General features: G+C 46.8%; 1 protein-coding gene across 4 annotated transcripts in view; it reads left to right on the top strand.

The window, feature by feature from the left end:
• Nucleotides 1–13,571, top strand: part of cpx (synaptic transmission protein complexin) — a 171,374-nt gene that overhangs the window by 119,018 nt on the left and 38,785 nt on the right. The window contains exon 1 of one of the 4 annotated variants that reach the window (XM_003704715.3): nucleotides 12,110–12,226. The exons of the other annotated variants lie outside the window; for them this stretch is intronic. Within the exon in view, the coding sequence (XP_003704763.1) occupies nucleotides 12,214–12,226 (13 nt within the window). The 5' untranslated portion in view covers nucleotides 12,110–12,213. Of the gene's footprint in view, nucleotides 1–12,109; nucleotides 12,227–13,571 lie in introns of those variants that run through there. 4 annotated transcript variants of the gene reach the window in all.

Here is a 13,571-nt window from a genome sequence, read left to right on the forward strand (position 1 = left end):
TTTCGGATCTTAATTGAAAACGAAATCGTGTCTAAGTAAAAGTTAGATGGGTCACGCCTTTTCTTTAGCGAAACTTTAGTCGAACTTAAGCTCCTGAATAATCTGAAAGTTAAAGATCCCAAATCTCTCCGAGAATCTCTAAGAACATCGAAACAGTACTCAACAACGATAAATTTCAATTGTATTCGAAAGCAAGATTCGGGAATAGAATTGTATGCGAGAGCATGAAATTGGAGCGTAAATTGTACGTAAGAGTGGATGGGGATTCGCGTTTGATTCGAGCGTGTTCCGAGCGTGCACAGGAACAACGAATAACGCGTACACAGGACAATTCGATTTAATACAGGAGACGCCTGCGCCCAGCAGAAAGTAAATATTAGCTTCCGCGTACAATTTAATAAAGTACATTTACCGCGAACGCGGTTCAGTTTGGAATATGAGATTTCATCTCAGCTATCTAATGTTTGCATGGTTTCTAGGCCAATGGAACGATACCTGCTTTCGACGGTATAATAGCCACTAACATTTGCAAGACAGAGATAACCGATACAGGCAAATATTTTACATAATCGCAATTAACGTAATTATCGCCACGGAGAATCAGGCTTAAAGCAATCGGTAACTCGGCTGGCTAATCCTCTCAGGATAAAAGGCTGAATAAACGAGACAAAGTTTTACTCTGCAATTCCTTCGACGAGCTCTTTTCACGATCGTTCCGCTACTTTATTCTACAGATAATTAACCAGTTGCTTCGTTGTTAAAGCAAGTATTGACAGTTCATTTTCGAACGTATACTTTAGATTTGTTATCTTACGCCATTAGCGGAGAACTTTATTTCGCCGTTTGCCGCTTCGTACAAACTTTGAATATTTAAGTTTACCGGTGCGTAGATTCGCTGTCTACTTATCGATGCGGTAATTACCGTTTTGTAAAACGGTAGAAGAATTATAGAAAAGAACGAGGGTAATTCATGGACACGAGATTGAAAAGCTCGCGAAAACGGGGATAAAGGATTGTGCGTAAACGAAGGAACTAGGTCGACGGTTAATTGCTCCAGCTTTGTGAAACCGTTTTCGTAAAGGTTAAAATTACGAGCTTTTTTTCAAACTACGTAAACTCTAGAAGCTCATAATATTTCACAGAGCTTGAATTTTATAATTGCGAAAAATTTTTCGCGACACTGTTGTTTGTAACTGTTGTGTCGCGTTTGCTATGTGGGTAAAATTGTCAAAACTACGAACACGATTCCCGCAGAATTTGAACGAACGATGTAGAATACGTTGCATTTAATGCTGAACAGGTTCGACGTTATGTCGTTCGATTTTTAAAACGCGCGTCTCGTTTTCGATAACCATTCCCGTCGGACGGGGGTAAACAGCACAATTTTTCTCCACCATCAACATCGCTAGATGACGAGCAAAAAGGTGTCAGAGATAAAGATAAAATTGACGGGTGGCGATCGACATCTGGACGTAAAGGCCGTTCTTCGGGACGTTATCGCGGCTGCCCGTTACAAGATAAATAGTTTTCATCGGACTGCATCGTAAATCTTGGAGAAAATCCATCCTTGAGAAGGAAGATCTGATGCGCTAGAGTTCTCTAATTCTATCGAATCGTTTCGAATTCGCAAAAAAGTCCTTTTTTCCTCGCTGCGTACATAAAAATTGTGAATCGAACTGAAAGATTCCGGTAGAAGATGCAAAGACGATTGAAATCTGTAAGCAGAGACTCGGACGATCCGAAGTCGAAAGAAGTTTTGTCACGTAAATTGTTGTGTGTATTACTCGGTGAGCCGAAGAAGCGCTGTTTGTTACGAGCATCTGTCTGAAAATTCCTTGATATTACGAGCGCTTGGAGAGAATCCTCCGTCCAATAATGATCGGGTCCCGTTCCCCGATGTACGGACGTTGAAAATCCCCGCGATAAAGACGCGGCAGAGAGAAGCCCGGGTAACCCCGATTTACTAAGCAGCGAGCCACGCGGAGGGGTTACATGTGCAGGATTTTGGCTGGACGCCAGTTACGGCACTGCGGATGTCGATGGTGACACGAGCAGGCTTTCCTGGGGCTTCGTTCCTCTCGGGCCAGCTAACGACCACCTCGAAACTCGCACAGACGACCCTTTAACGCTTGTTTTTGCGCCCTTCCACCGCTACATTATATTTTATTTCCTTCACGACGATAAAAAAAAACATCGATTGCCAATTCCGGCGGGATTACTCGTCGAAAAGTCAACTTCGATTAAGCGTCCCGCGAACTTGATAAATTGGCCGGAATTTGGGCGCGGTCCAGATTAAACGACGAACGGAACCATTATCAGAATTATCTGCTGTGAGTAAACGCTTTTTCTTGGATAAATTGTTTTAACGCGTCGTCGATCCGACGGATAAATCTCCCGGGCCGCTCGTTTATATGTACATCTATAATGTAGCAGATACAGTTTACGACGAAATACGTTGTCGAAAATCGGACAAAAGAGCACCGCGTCGCTGGGAAAGATGCAAATGTACCGCTGGTCTCTTTCCAATTAACGGACCGAGAAAACAATACCCGAGGAATCGTTCGAACAGCGTTCGTTATTTTGCATAAATTCCATCGAGACGATCGATCGCGAAGGCGCACGAAAAAAAACTGTACGTTGCAAACGCGCAAAAAGGAATACGCGTTTACCTCGATGCTTTCGTTTCGCCTGTGCCCGTAATTACTCCAGTAATTTGTGCCACGTGCATACCGAGAGGCACCCCGAGCCGCCATAGTGATTACATGAAAGAAGGCAAAAGGAAAGCGAGGCAAATTGAATAGGTTTTTGTCTTTTTTTTTAACAGTTTCGTGGAAACAGCCACGCAGCTAACAGCATTTCGCTAAGCAAATTAGGATTCTGTGCTTTTTCGCACACCTTCGCGTGTTTTCCTAACGAACACGAAACGTATTTCACTCGACTGTTAAGTGTGAAAAGCATAAGTAATAACCGTGATATTTACCTTCGAGAAACGCACCTGTCGTCTGTGAATCACCAACCGGTAAATATCGACCGCAACTTGTACGAATAAAAAAGCGTACTTTCGCTCTTTTACGTACTCGAATAATTAGCGCATCGTCGGGGAAATAAATTGCTTTGGTAGTTTAAAGCACCTGATAGATTTATCGAAAAATGGCAAATGGTGTTTCGATGTTCTCATCGCGCTTTTCTTCCGGTTTAAACAATTTCCGGAGGTTATCCAGACTTTCGCAAGAAGCCCGGCTTGATCTCGCTCCTCGACAGAATAAAGAAAATTAACCGTTGATTCTGCGAGTTTGTAGTTTCGATAGTATCAACGGTGAATCTCTAGCACCTATATTTTATTGTGTTTTCACAGGGCTTTTCGTAGTGTTTCTTATATAAACGAGCGAGCGTTATCGTCGAAATTCGATACGGTGAACGCACGCGTACGTTTCCCTTCTCATATTTCTCGTCGTTCCTTCTCGTTCTCGCACCGGTATTCGCAAAACGAAAGCTGCCTCCGTTATCTCGCTTTCCTAACGACTTTTTCTTGCGAATTTTCTTGCCGTTTCCCCCTTCCGCCGCTACCTATTTTCATATCTTTCGAGGCCATCTCTGGTATTCCCGTTGTCTTTCTACGTCCATCAACAACCGACGCGTTTACACGAGCATCTCGACGCTTTTCCCGTATGCATCGGCCCAAGTATTACCTCGGCTATCTTACAAAATAAAAAACAGAGAACATTTCTCGGTTGCAATTCTCGACTCTTCGAGCACGTTTCTGCCGTTCGAAGCTGCGGAATTTCAAAAATAGAGCTTCCCACATTTAGTTTTCTTTTCTGAATTATTCAAAAAAATTCGTCGATCCGAATTAAATCTCTGGAATCTGTCTCTTAGCACCCTCTGACGTATTTCTCGTAAGCTTGTACATCTCTCGGGCCAGTCCCACCTAATCCCCGTTATCGCGTTAGACCGAATCCTTCTGCGACCAAGTCATATGGAAATTCGCGATAACGCGACGAAATTAATCTTGTTAACCCCGCGTAACGACGGTCTTTCGAAAATACTGACCCGATTCGTTGTCCGCGATCGGCGCTGTGCTCCTCTTTGCGTAAGAAAACATGTCAAGCTTCGCTTAAACGTACCCGACGGTTAACGCGTTTCAAGAATAATTATTCGTAGCTGGATACGATGTTAATTTCTATCGACTACTATACTTTTTACTTCCGACGTTCATCGAGACCGTTTCCTGCATATTATCCCCGGCGTCACAAGTGAATTTTTATTCCCTCGTACACCGTGTGCACGGCTTATCGGGCAATCAACCGTTACCGCAAATCGAGTTCCATTAACTTTTTTCGGAGCTTTTAACCGTCGAGTACTATTCAAGCTTCTTACGTTTCTTACGACGTTCGTTGTTAATCATTATCGTTGCTTTATCGTTCTTTACGCGGCGATTATTCGACGTTGATTTACGGCGTGTGCAAACGAAGGATTCGTGATTAAACACGGGATAAGATCGATGCAGTAAAACGGGTCATAAACGTTACAGTGGCTCGGTTACGCGTATATCGATTAAAACTGTAGTTTTTCGAGTCTGAAATTTTTCTCTGCGGGAAATTTTTGAAATAGAACGTGGACAACGTGACGAGCATCGCGGTCCATGGATCACGATTGATCGATCTCGCGAAACGTAGCTTCGAAAAACTTTGTACGAACTCGCGGTTCGACGAAACGAGTGAAAATCTCTTAAGCTCTAAACACGCCCGTGCAATTTGCAGCAGGTGATTTGCGCATGCAAATTTTCCCAAATATACCGAATCGATAACCCCGTTTACGCGTTCGGTTTAGTTTGCACAATTTTTCGGTGTGTTGGATAGGATGTAGAATATAGCGCTTACTCGACGGTATCTATTTGTACTGTTCGTTATGCTATGAAACGGATATCAAAATGTTATTGCAGCATTTTTTATACGCGTTTGCACTTGTTCGGGCAAAAGCCGAAACGCTGGCGCTCGCATATTTCCAATCTTCCTATCAAATATCCGGTCGGAAATAACTCTGGAACGATTCGGTGTTCGTCGCGATACGAAGACGTTAGCGACGGGGACGCGAAACAGACTCCTCGCGGCAGAAAATTAAAAGGCGACGGTAATAACTCTTCTCGATTCGTGGTCGAAAATGGTGGCTCGCGACACGGCTCGTTGGATCGGTTGTCCAGGTTTCCTGGTCGGGGCATAAACCGTGGCGAGCGGCCTCGAGATCGAGGAAAAGAACGTTTTACCGGGCTCGAAGTTACGGCGTTGCATTCGAGACCACTTCCATTGTGGCAACGAGCGAGCACTTTTTACCCGACGACGCAAAGAATCCCGATGGACCGAGTCGACCGATTGATAGAGCGAGGGAGGTCGCCCGAAGAGAAACGAGCGGAAAAGAACGCGGATAACCTCCGGTGCTTTATGATCACGGATATATTCCATTTTCGTCTTCGGCCACTTTAGCCGTCCGCCGGATGGTCGGCTAAGTACGTTTGATTGTAAGCTGCCCGGGCTGGTTTAAGGCTGATTTACAGTAAAACGCTGGTGGCGTGGTTCGCGCGCACGTGAGTGGACTTTTACGATTCCATGGCGAAACGTTAAGCTGCCGCGTTAGCTTCGTCGCCGTCTTCCTCTTTCTAGCTTCCTGCCGTGTCCGTCCGTCTTATTGCGCTAGCCCGTGGTTTATCCTCGTCTCGAAACGGTACCACGTTTTTTCGCGCTTCTCTAAATATCCTCGAGCTTTATCTCTTCCACCCTTGTTGCTTCCTCGGTCCGGTGATTCTTCTTCTTCCAGCCATTCAAACCGGTTGCTTGCTCGAAATTTTCCTTCCACCTTGGCCCCGGCATACAATTTCCACGCTTCAACTTCTCTCTATTTACCTTTCCACCTTGATTCCTCTCCGCCTCGATTCTTTTTCTCCTCGCCTACTCCCGGTGCTTCTTAAACGCCCATCCCTTCTCTTTTGTCCCTGTTCCCGGCTCCGCTCTTCGATTCCTCGATAAAAGAGCTCCCGTCGGGTGTGGAACGAACAGCCTCGTTCTATCTGTCGTTTCTGCGCGTTTTTCCACGACCACGCCGCTAGATCGATTCAGATAGAGAAGAATGACGGACCGCGAGATGGGAAATAGTCGAAAGAAGGTGCCGAGCTAAAAGGGGGATGGGTTAAGGTGCATCCAGGCTTCCGGCAAGAAAAAGAGAGACTGCGGCAATTAGGCGGACGATTCAGCTTCTTCTTAAGGGGATCATCCCGGCACAATGTAGTCGGCGAAACGGTCGATCGGTTCGGTCGACGCGAAATTAAACGACCGATGCTATTTCGACGAAGGTATAATGGAAAGAATAAATTGGTTCGCGAGAGAAATCCAGACACCTGGGAAGAAACGCGCGCTCGAAGGGTAATTGGATTATGCCGTAGGTTCGCGTGTACGCGCGTTGCGATTTAGACTGCACGAGGCTGTCGGAGCTAATCGCCGCAGTGGAAATAGCCGCGATTAGTCGGACACACGATACCCCGAGTTGCCATAGGTATCGACAAATTGTTTTCTGATCCGACGCTTCGAATTAATTATCCTATCGCCACGAGGTTCAAGATTTTTAACTGCGCGGATTATCGAAACGCGGTAGAGCTCGCGATTAATCGGACACGCGGTTTATGAATAATTCCGCATTAACTTTCTAACGTAAGATTTTAGTTCGCTATCGCAAACGGCTATTCAACTTGCGTGAAATATACAACCGCGAGCGAGATCGCATCTGATTTATTTAACGCGTTGACTGCCACAGTAGAAATAACCGTGATTAGTCGGACACGCGATGCTATGAATTATCGAAGACATTAGCTCTTCGTATACCGCGTTTCATTTACGAAACTTAGCGAGTAATTTGCTTATCGTTTCGCGACCGATCTCTCGTATTTGAATTCTATTCGAGATGTCACTTGCGTAAATTAGTCCTCGAGGTACGGTCGCGTCGTTCGCGACACGAAAGTTGAAGATCAACTTTTTCGATCGAAGGCATGCGAGCGTGTAACGTTTCGTTTGATTTGTTACTCGGCTGTTCGTATTAACGCTGTCCTTTGTAGAGTCCCTTGATAAAATTACCGAGCAATTCCCTCGTAACTTTATTCTCGCTTTCGCTTAGACCGCCATCGAAACGAGTTTTCTGCGACGGACTCCCGAACCATCGAATTCATAGGGTTGCAAATTCGAAACGGTAGCAAATAAAGGGGACACGAGGGTTAGATTGGATTCGTTTTATCGTAGTCACGAGTAAGGACGACAACGACTCAATTTAACGCGAATCTAAACTAATGGGACTGTTTCGAAAGGACAAGCTTGTATCTTTATAGTCCGCGATAAGTTCTCGTGAGGATCCGACGTCGTTTTGCAATAGCAAATACGCCTTGTCTGGCAGCGCTACGTTCGAGTTAAGCTCGCCCCGACGTCGCGTAGATCGTCGTTTCGAGTTAATTCGACGACATTAATGCCCTTAAGCATGCGAGTTTACCTTCACGGCCAGAAGGGAGCGACCGCTTTAAAAACGGAAACCGGGGCTGCCGCTTATTCGCACTAGCGTAGACGCTGATTCGAGCTTTACGTTTATTGCGTCTGCTTCGCCGGAGAAATTTGGGCAAGGAATGCGAGCATGGGATTCGACGAATTCGAGGGATTTAGCAGGGTTCGCTCCGCGGAATGTTTTACCTCGATGTACATACGGTGAATCGAAAAATAACCATCGAGCACTTTTATCGCTTTAACCGTGTTCGAAGATCGAAGTACGAGCAATACATGGTCTACCAAACTGAATCGTGCTTCTTTTTCGGTACATTTGAGAAAAAGGAAATTCGTACGAGGTACTCCGTTAGAGCGTGTTAATCGAAGAATACGAAGAATCCAACGAGCGATCGAAAGGAGAAGAGTAGAGGGAAGGCGATCTCGAAGAAAGCATCTTGGGCGCGTGCCTCGATTCAGTGGTGTCGACCGGTATAAAGTTGTTCTTAAAGTATTCCCATATCAGCGAACGCTGGTATGCCAATATACTGGTCTCAGGGCTTTGTCGTCCCTTCTCATTCCCGGACGCAGCCCGTTCTCCAACCTATTCCCTCGTCATCGACCCGGCCTACTAGCTAGAACCTGACGTCACTCAGGAAGCCCTCGCATACCCGGTTTCGCGCGTGGTGGTATGTCTGCATACCATCGAGATAATGATTGGCAGCAGGACTGCCCACAGTTCGATCAGGATGACGATGGTCCTCGACAATTCGTGTGCCCCTGTGGGCGATATTAAATCAAATTGATCGATAACTTTGCGCCTCGCTACGTGTGGATCCGGAGCTTTTCGCTCAACCACTCTTGCGATCTTATCCGACCGCTGACGCAACGATTGACATAATTTACATTCGTCTATCAAAAGCTCCGATTAAAGCCTTCGCTCGAAAGCGGACATTAATTCGTGATCGCGAAATAAAGTTACACGAAGCGTCGGTAATGCACTCTTCGGATCTCGATAGTTAATTGTCTCGCTAAGATTTTTCTTATCCCGACAAGGAATCTTGGCATAAATCCTAGCGTTGATTGCGTTTGATTGTTTACGATGCTGGACTAGTTGATCGTCACGAACCGGATCTCTGTCTCTGTGCCGTTTAGTATTCCGAAACACGGCTTACCGGTGTATTCCATCAACACGCGCGTCTATCGTTATTAACGTCCGCAATTACCGAAACGGCTTGATATCCCCGACTACGCGAAATTATCTCATTAACGTGACCGCGTTGCGTTCGTGTCCGTGTCTCTAAGGGAGAGGACAATTCCGCTACCTTTCTGTAATTATTGAACGGCAAATCCGTGTCGACGGTAAAAGAGCCGTGCCGTGAATATTTTTCGAAAAATAATCTAACGACTGCGAATCGATACCAGCGGCACGAAAGCCTGTATTTGGATTTCGCCGAACAAAATGGCGAAACTCGATAAACTCTGGGGGCGATCTTTCGGAGTGCGCGTACACAACACGTGCCGTTTAATTAAAGATAATGTATGAAACATGGCGGTGAAAGTGACAATCCATCCTGTGATTCGTTTACTATTTAAACAGATAGATTCAAGCGAAGACAAACAGTGTTCGCATTTTGGAGGACCCTTTGACAACGCGGGCCAATCAATCGAGCAAAATTGAACGTTTGACTGCAGGACGGGAGGACTTGTGTACTTTGAATCGATGAAACGCAATCGAGACTGTACACGTTACGCGCGAATACAGTCTATCAACGATTAATCCACCGGCGGCTCGAGTAAGACCGGAAAAATAATAATTTTTTAACGCGACGTCCGAAAAAACAGTTTCATTCCCTTCTGCATTTGATATTCGTACGAGCCGTTAGAGATATCGATCTGACATTCAATTACTCGGAAAGTCGAAGGACGATACCGATACCGCTGAATGCGATATTCGCGTTTCCTTTCTCTCGGTGGTATCCATATCAAAATACTATTTGATATCAAAACGAGCAACCGCGAGCTTACAGAAAAATATTCGACAAAAAGTTCTTTGATCGCGCGGCTGCAAAAGGACTTTTCAATTTCGAAGGGCCCTGTTTTCTTTTAATTACTTTCGACGCTGGACGCGACCGCGCTGCTCTCAAATTTTCCATAAATCTTTTGTCTTTTCCCTCTCTAAATTTTCTATACATAGGCTACTCTGATCTACCTATCAGGGCTAAAGCGATGAACGCGGTCTCGGATGAAACGAAGAATATTCTTGAAAACGAAGCTTCGAGCAAACACCTCCATAATCCTAAAAGTTTGTTTTCGCGAGAAGTCGTGGAAGCATCGGTCTGAACCCTCCACGGTATATTTCACGGACGAAAAGGGGTGACAAAAGTCTCGCGAACGACCAGTCGGTGGAAGAAACGTAGCAGCGGTAGAGGATTTAGGTGAATCACCATCCCCTCGGTCGACGTTAGGCCACGGTGTTAGATTACTTGTTTACTCCCGAGTGCCAGAACGGTCCATGCATTATTCAGCGACCGGTTGTATTTATCAAGTCGATAGCCAGAGGTTCGAGAGCTGGGGTGCACACGGGGTTGAACGCGCACGAGCACGTCGCGTAAACAGGTGAGAGATCGCCTTGGGTCCTCGATGCTTCAACCCTCGAGAAGTGGATTGCCGATGTTTATGTATTACGACTGCCTTCTCTGTTTCCCCCGTTGCATTTCCTCGCGTCGTAAGTCGGTTACGCTTCGCTGGTTTATCGCGCGTATAAAGCCGACCCGAGATTTTCTTTTCGTTAAGTGACTCGCCTCGTTTCGTCGAGGCGTTTCGAGGAAAACGATGTCGCTGAAATTCCTCGCTGAAGCGGGTTACTCCGTCGAGGAAAGTATCGAACCTTACGGAACCGTGAGTTCTCGACGGTGACCCTTTCGTCGGACAGTTCGAGTTAATCACGGCGTGTACTTCGAATCGTGTCACCTCGATTTCCCAAAGGTCTTGCCGTAATTCGTCGACTGTTCGATCCTTTGTACGTCGAGAGAGTCGCTTGCCCGTCACGCGAGTTTACAGCCGCAAAAATCCGACGCGCGTCTCGAACGTAATTTATCATGCAACTTCTCCGAGAGCATCTATTCGCGAAAACCATTTCTCTGTTCGCGAATAATAGTCGGTTTTGACCCCGCTAAGGTACGAAGACTGTACGGACAGCTGCGCGAAAGCTAGATAAATCTTCGAAAGCTCGATACCGAGAACACGAAGGGTGTTCCTTCCGGTGTCCATCAAACTTCTATCCCATGCAGAATGGGGGAGGATTCGGAAAGGGAGCGTTCAGAAATGACGGGAAAAGAGAAAGTGGCAGAGAGAAGGTAGAAGCGATAGAGGCGGACAATGAGCGAGCGAATCGTGGAGTAGGTAAATGGTTAAAGGCGCGTCAAAGGGCAAGTTCGAATCGCGATAAAGTCGGTCGAAATAGCGCGAAAGCTCGGCCAACGGGTGTCCTCTCGATCAAGGTGGCGGCATCTTACGTTAATGGGTCGGAGGTCGTAGGTTCTATTAACCGGTAACCGCAACTAGACCGGCTTCTAAGTAGAGCCAATAAATTATATCGCTCATTAAGCGAGCCTCGCACGCGGGAATATTCCTTAATGGTTTCCTGCCGCCGCTACGCGGAGAATGCGTGCGTTCCAAGACGCTTTCGCGTTTGCTAATTGCAATTTCGCTCGAGTGCAAGAATTCCAATCTCTCGCTCCCTCTGGCCGTGTCCCTTTCTCTTTATTTTTGCCTATCCGCTTAGAGAGCTACGAATTTCATCGACCACGACTTACGTTTCTATTTCACTTGCATGAGAGGAAACAATAGTCGAAATTGAACGCGATGGGAAACGGCTTCCGAACGAATTGTTATCGTTGACCGTGCTCTCGTACCCTTTTCCTCCGGTTTTTTCGAACGTCGAACCGAACCAGATTGGATGGACTTCCCGAGAGAACGATCGATGAGAACGCGAATTCTTTTCCTCCGGTTCGCGTTAACATTCCTTATCGAGGCAAAGCGGTCTCTCGAATCTAAACGTCCGACGCTGTTCGACCCCTTTAAACTAACCCTTTAAAGTAACGGTTCGGAGGCACGCAAAATCGTCGCACGCGTTGCCAACGCTAGCGAACCGATACCGCATACTCAACGAGCACGGACCATCGCCAAATATTTGTACGTTCGATTCCGTGCCATCCGAGAAAACTTACGGGCGAAACGAAGCGCCGTACGGGTTCGTTCCTTTTTGACCCAGTGCCTTCGTTTTCCCGCAAAGAGAGCAACTCGTCTCTCCCTCGGCCGCCCCCCGAAATCGTCGGTTGCGTGCACGAAACCTTCTCAAAGAGTCAGAAGCGCCGTACGAAATATTAGCGAGGGGGTGCAGGATGGTCCGTTGAGCACGGAAAGGGTGAGGTTACCAAAAGTTCCATAGGGGAGACCAACATTTTTCTACCCCTCCCTGGTAGCCCTTCCAACGATCGCGGAAGCACGCCCATCGCGAGCGCTGGTGGGAGAGCCGGTTCTTGATAGGAGACGGCAACGATGCTGCTAGGAGGTGGTGGTGGTGGTGGTGGCTCGGATGGTGGTGGTGGTGGTCGGCGTTGGTGCTGGCGAGCCAAGTCTGACCGAAACGGCGCCAGTACTACTGTCGCCAGCATCACGAGCGCAGCCACGAGGCCGAGACATGGACATACTGGGTATGTCCGTTACAAAGCCAAGCATGCACGCTACTTAGCTTGCTCTCTCGTCGATTCGTCGCGAACGTGCTACTTCTTTTCGATTGGTCTGCGATTCACGGATCGCGATCGGTACGCGTGACACAGACAGAGAGAGATTGCTGGAGCCTGTCCCTTTGCCGTGCATTGTCGCGTCGTAACGTCAGTTTGCCCGTAATTTTCTTGCTCGAGTGTGACACGCATCGCTACAGCTACGAGGGGACTGGCTCCAGGGTGACGCGACACCGAGTTACGCCTGATAACGACCTACGGAATCAGGTATATCCGTCTCTTTCGTTTTCGACATTTCGAAAATCATCAAACTTGATCGAAAAATTTCATTTGCAAATGCAACAATTCGCACTGACACGAACAGAGATCGATAGAAATTTATCGTAATTAATAAGTCGATCGATTTTTCTTCCGCTGTAATTTCATTTTAAATCGTCCACGATATGCTACTTTTTTTTACGATCGTTAATTTTCTTCTTCGCGTTAAAATTATGCACGAACGTTTTAGTGCAGAACATGCTTTGCGCCGCTTAGTTGACCGCAAGCTTGATTTAAACCGCGCGAAAATTCGACCGCAAACGTTGTTGTCCCGATGCGCAAAATATCTGTTGCTCCGTGCTAAATGCGTCTAAACATTTTTCGACCCTTGTATCCGGTTACAATATACGCAGTGCGCTTTTCTGCGCCATGACCCTACTCAAATTCAAACTGCACTGCGGATGCCGGCGAGCGACCGATAATCGCCGAACTCTAATTGGAGCGAATCGAATTAATTTAAATCGCTTTAAAATTAAAGCGTTTTCGTTCGTCGTGCCTCTATTTTCCTCCACTTACCGCAGCCGCGTCTGTGCCGCGAAAGAATCTCGGCGAGCAAAGTTGTCAAAGTTCCTGAAACGCAATTAAACCGAAGATTCTCGAGCTTCTCGAAGACAACGGGATTATAAATTCGGACTACTTTCGAAAGAGGGCAACTTTCCGCGTCGCGTATTTTCAGCTGCGGTTTCGCGGCAGCGATCGAGGGAACTTTCGAAACCGGGAATTCGTCGAAGATGACGGAAAAGGCCTTCCGCGGTGTGTTTGCAGCGAAGTTTAAGCCCCGAGGGCTTCGATCAACTGGCCCGAGAGTTTTCCATGTTTACGCGTGCAATTGCTCGTGACAACTAGACGTTTCAATGTTTTCCTGCTCGGCGTTTTCCTTTGCCTCGGAAACGACCTGGGCCACTCCCAACCTCGAGTTCCTCTTGTGTTTCGGCAAACACGAGTGTACTCTTTTTCCTTCTCGCGATCGAAACTTCCGTTTCAACGATTTCTCTTT

This window comes from Megachile rotundata, chromosome 13, assembly GCF_050947335.1.
Source record: "Megachile rotundata isolate GNS110a chromosome 13, iyMegRotu1, whole genome shotgun sequence".
NCBI classification, from domain to species: domain Eukaryota; kingdom Metazoa; phylum Arthropoda; class Insecta; order Hymenoptera; family Megachilidae; genus Megachile; species Megachile rotundata.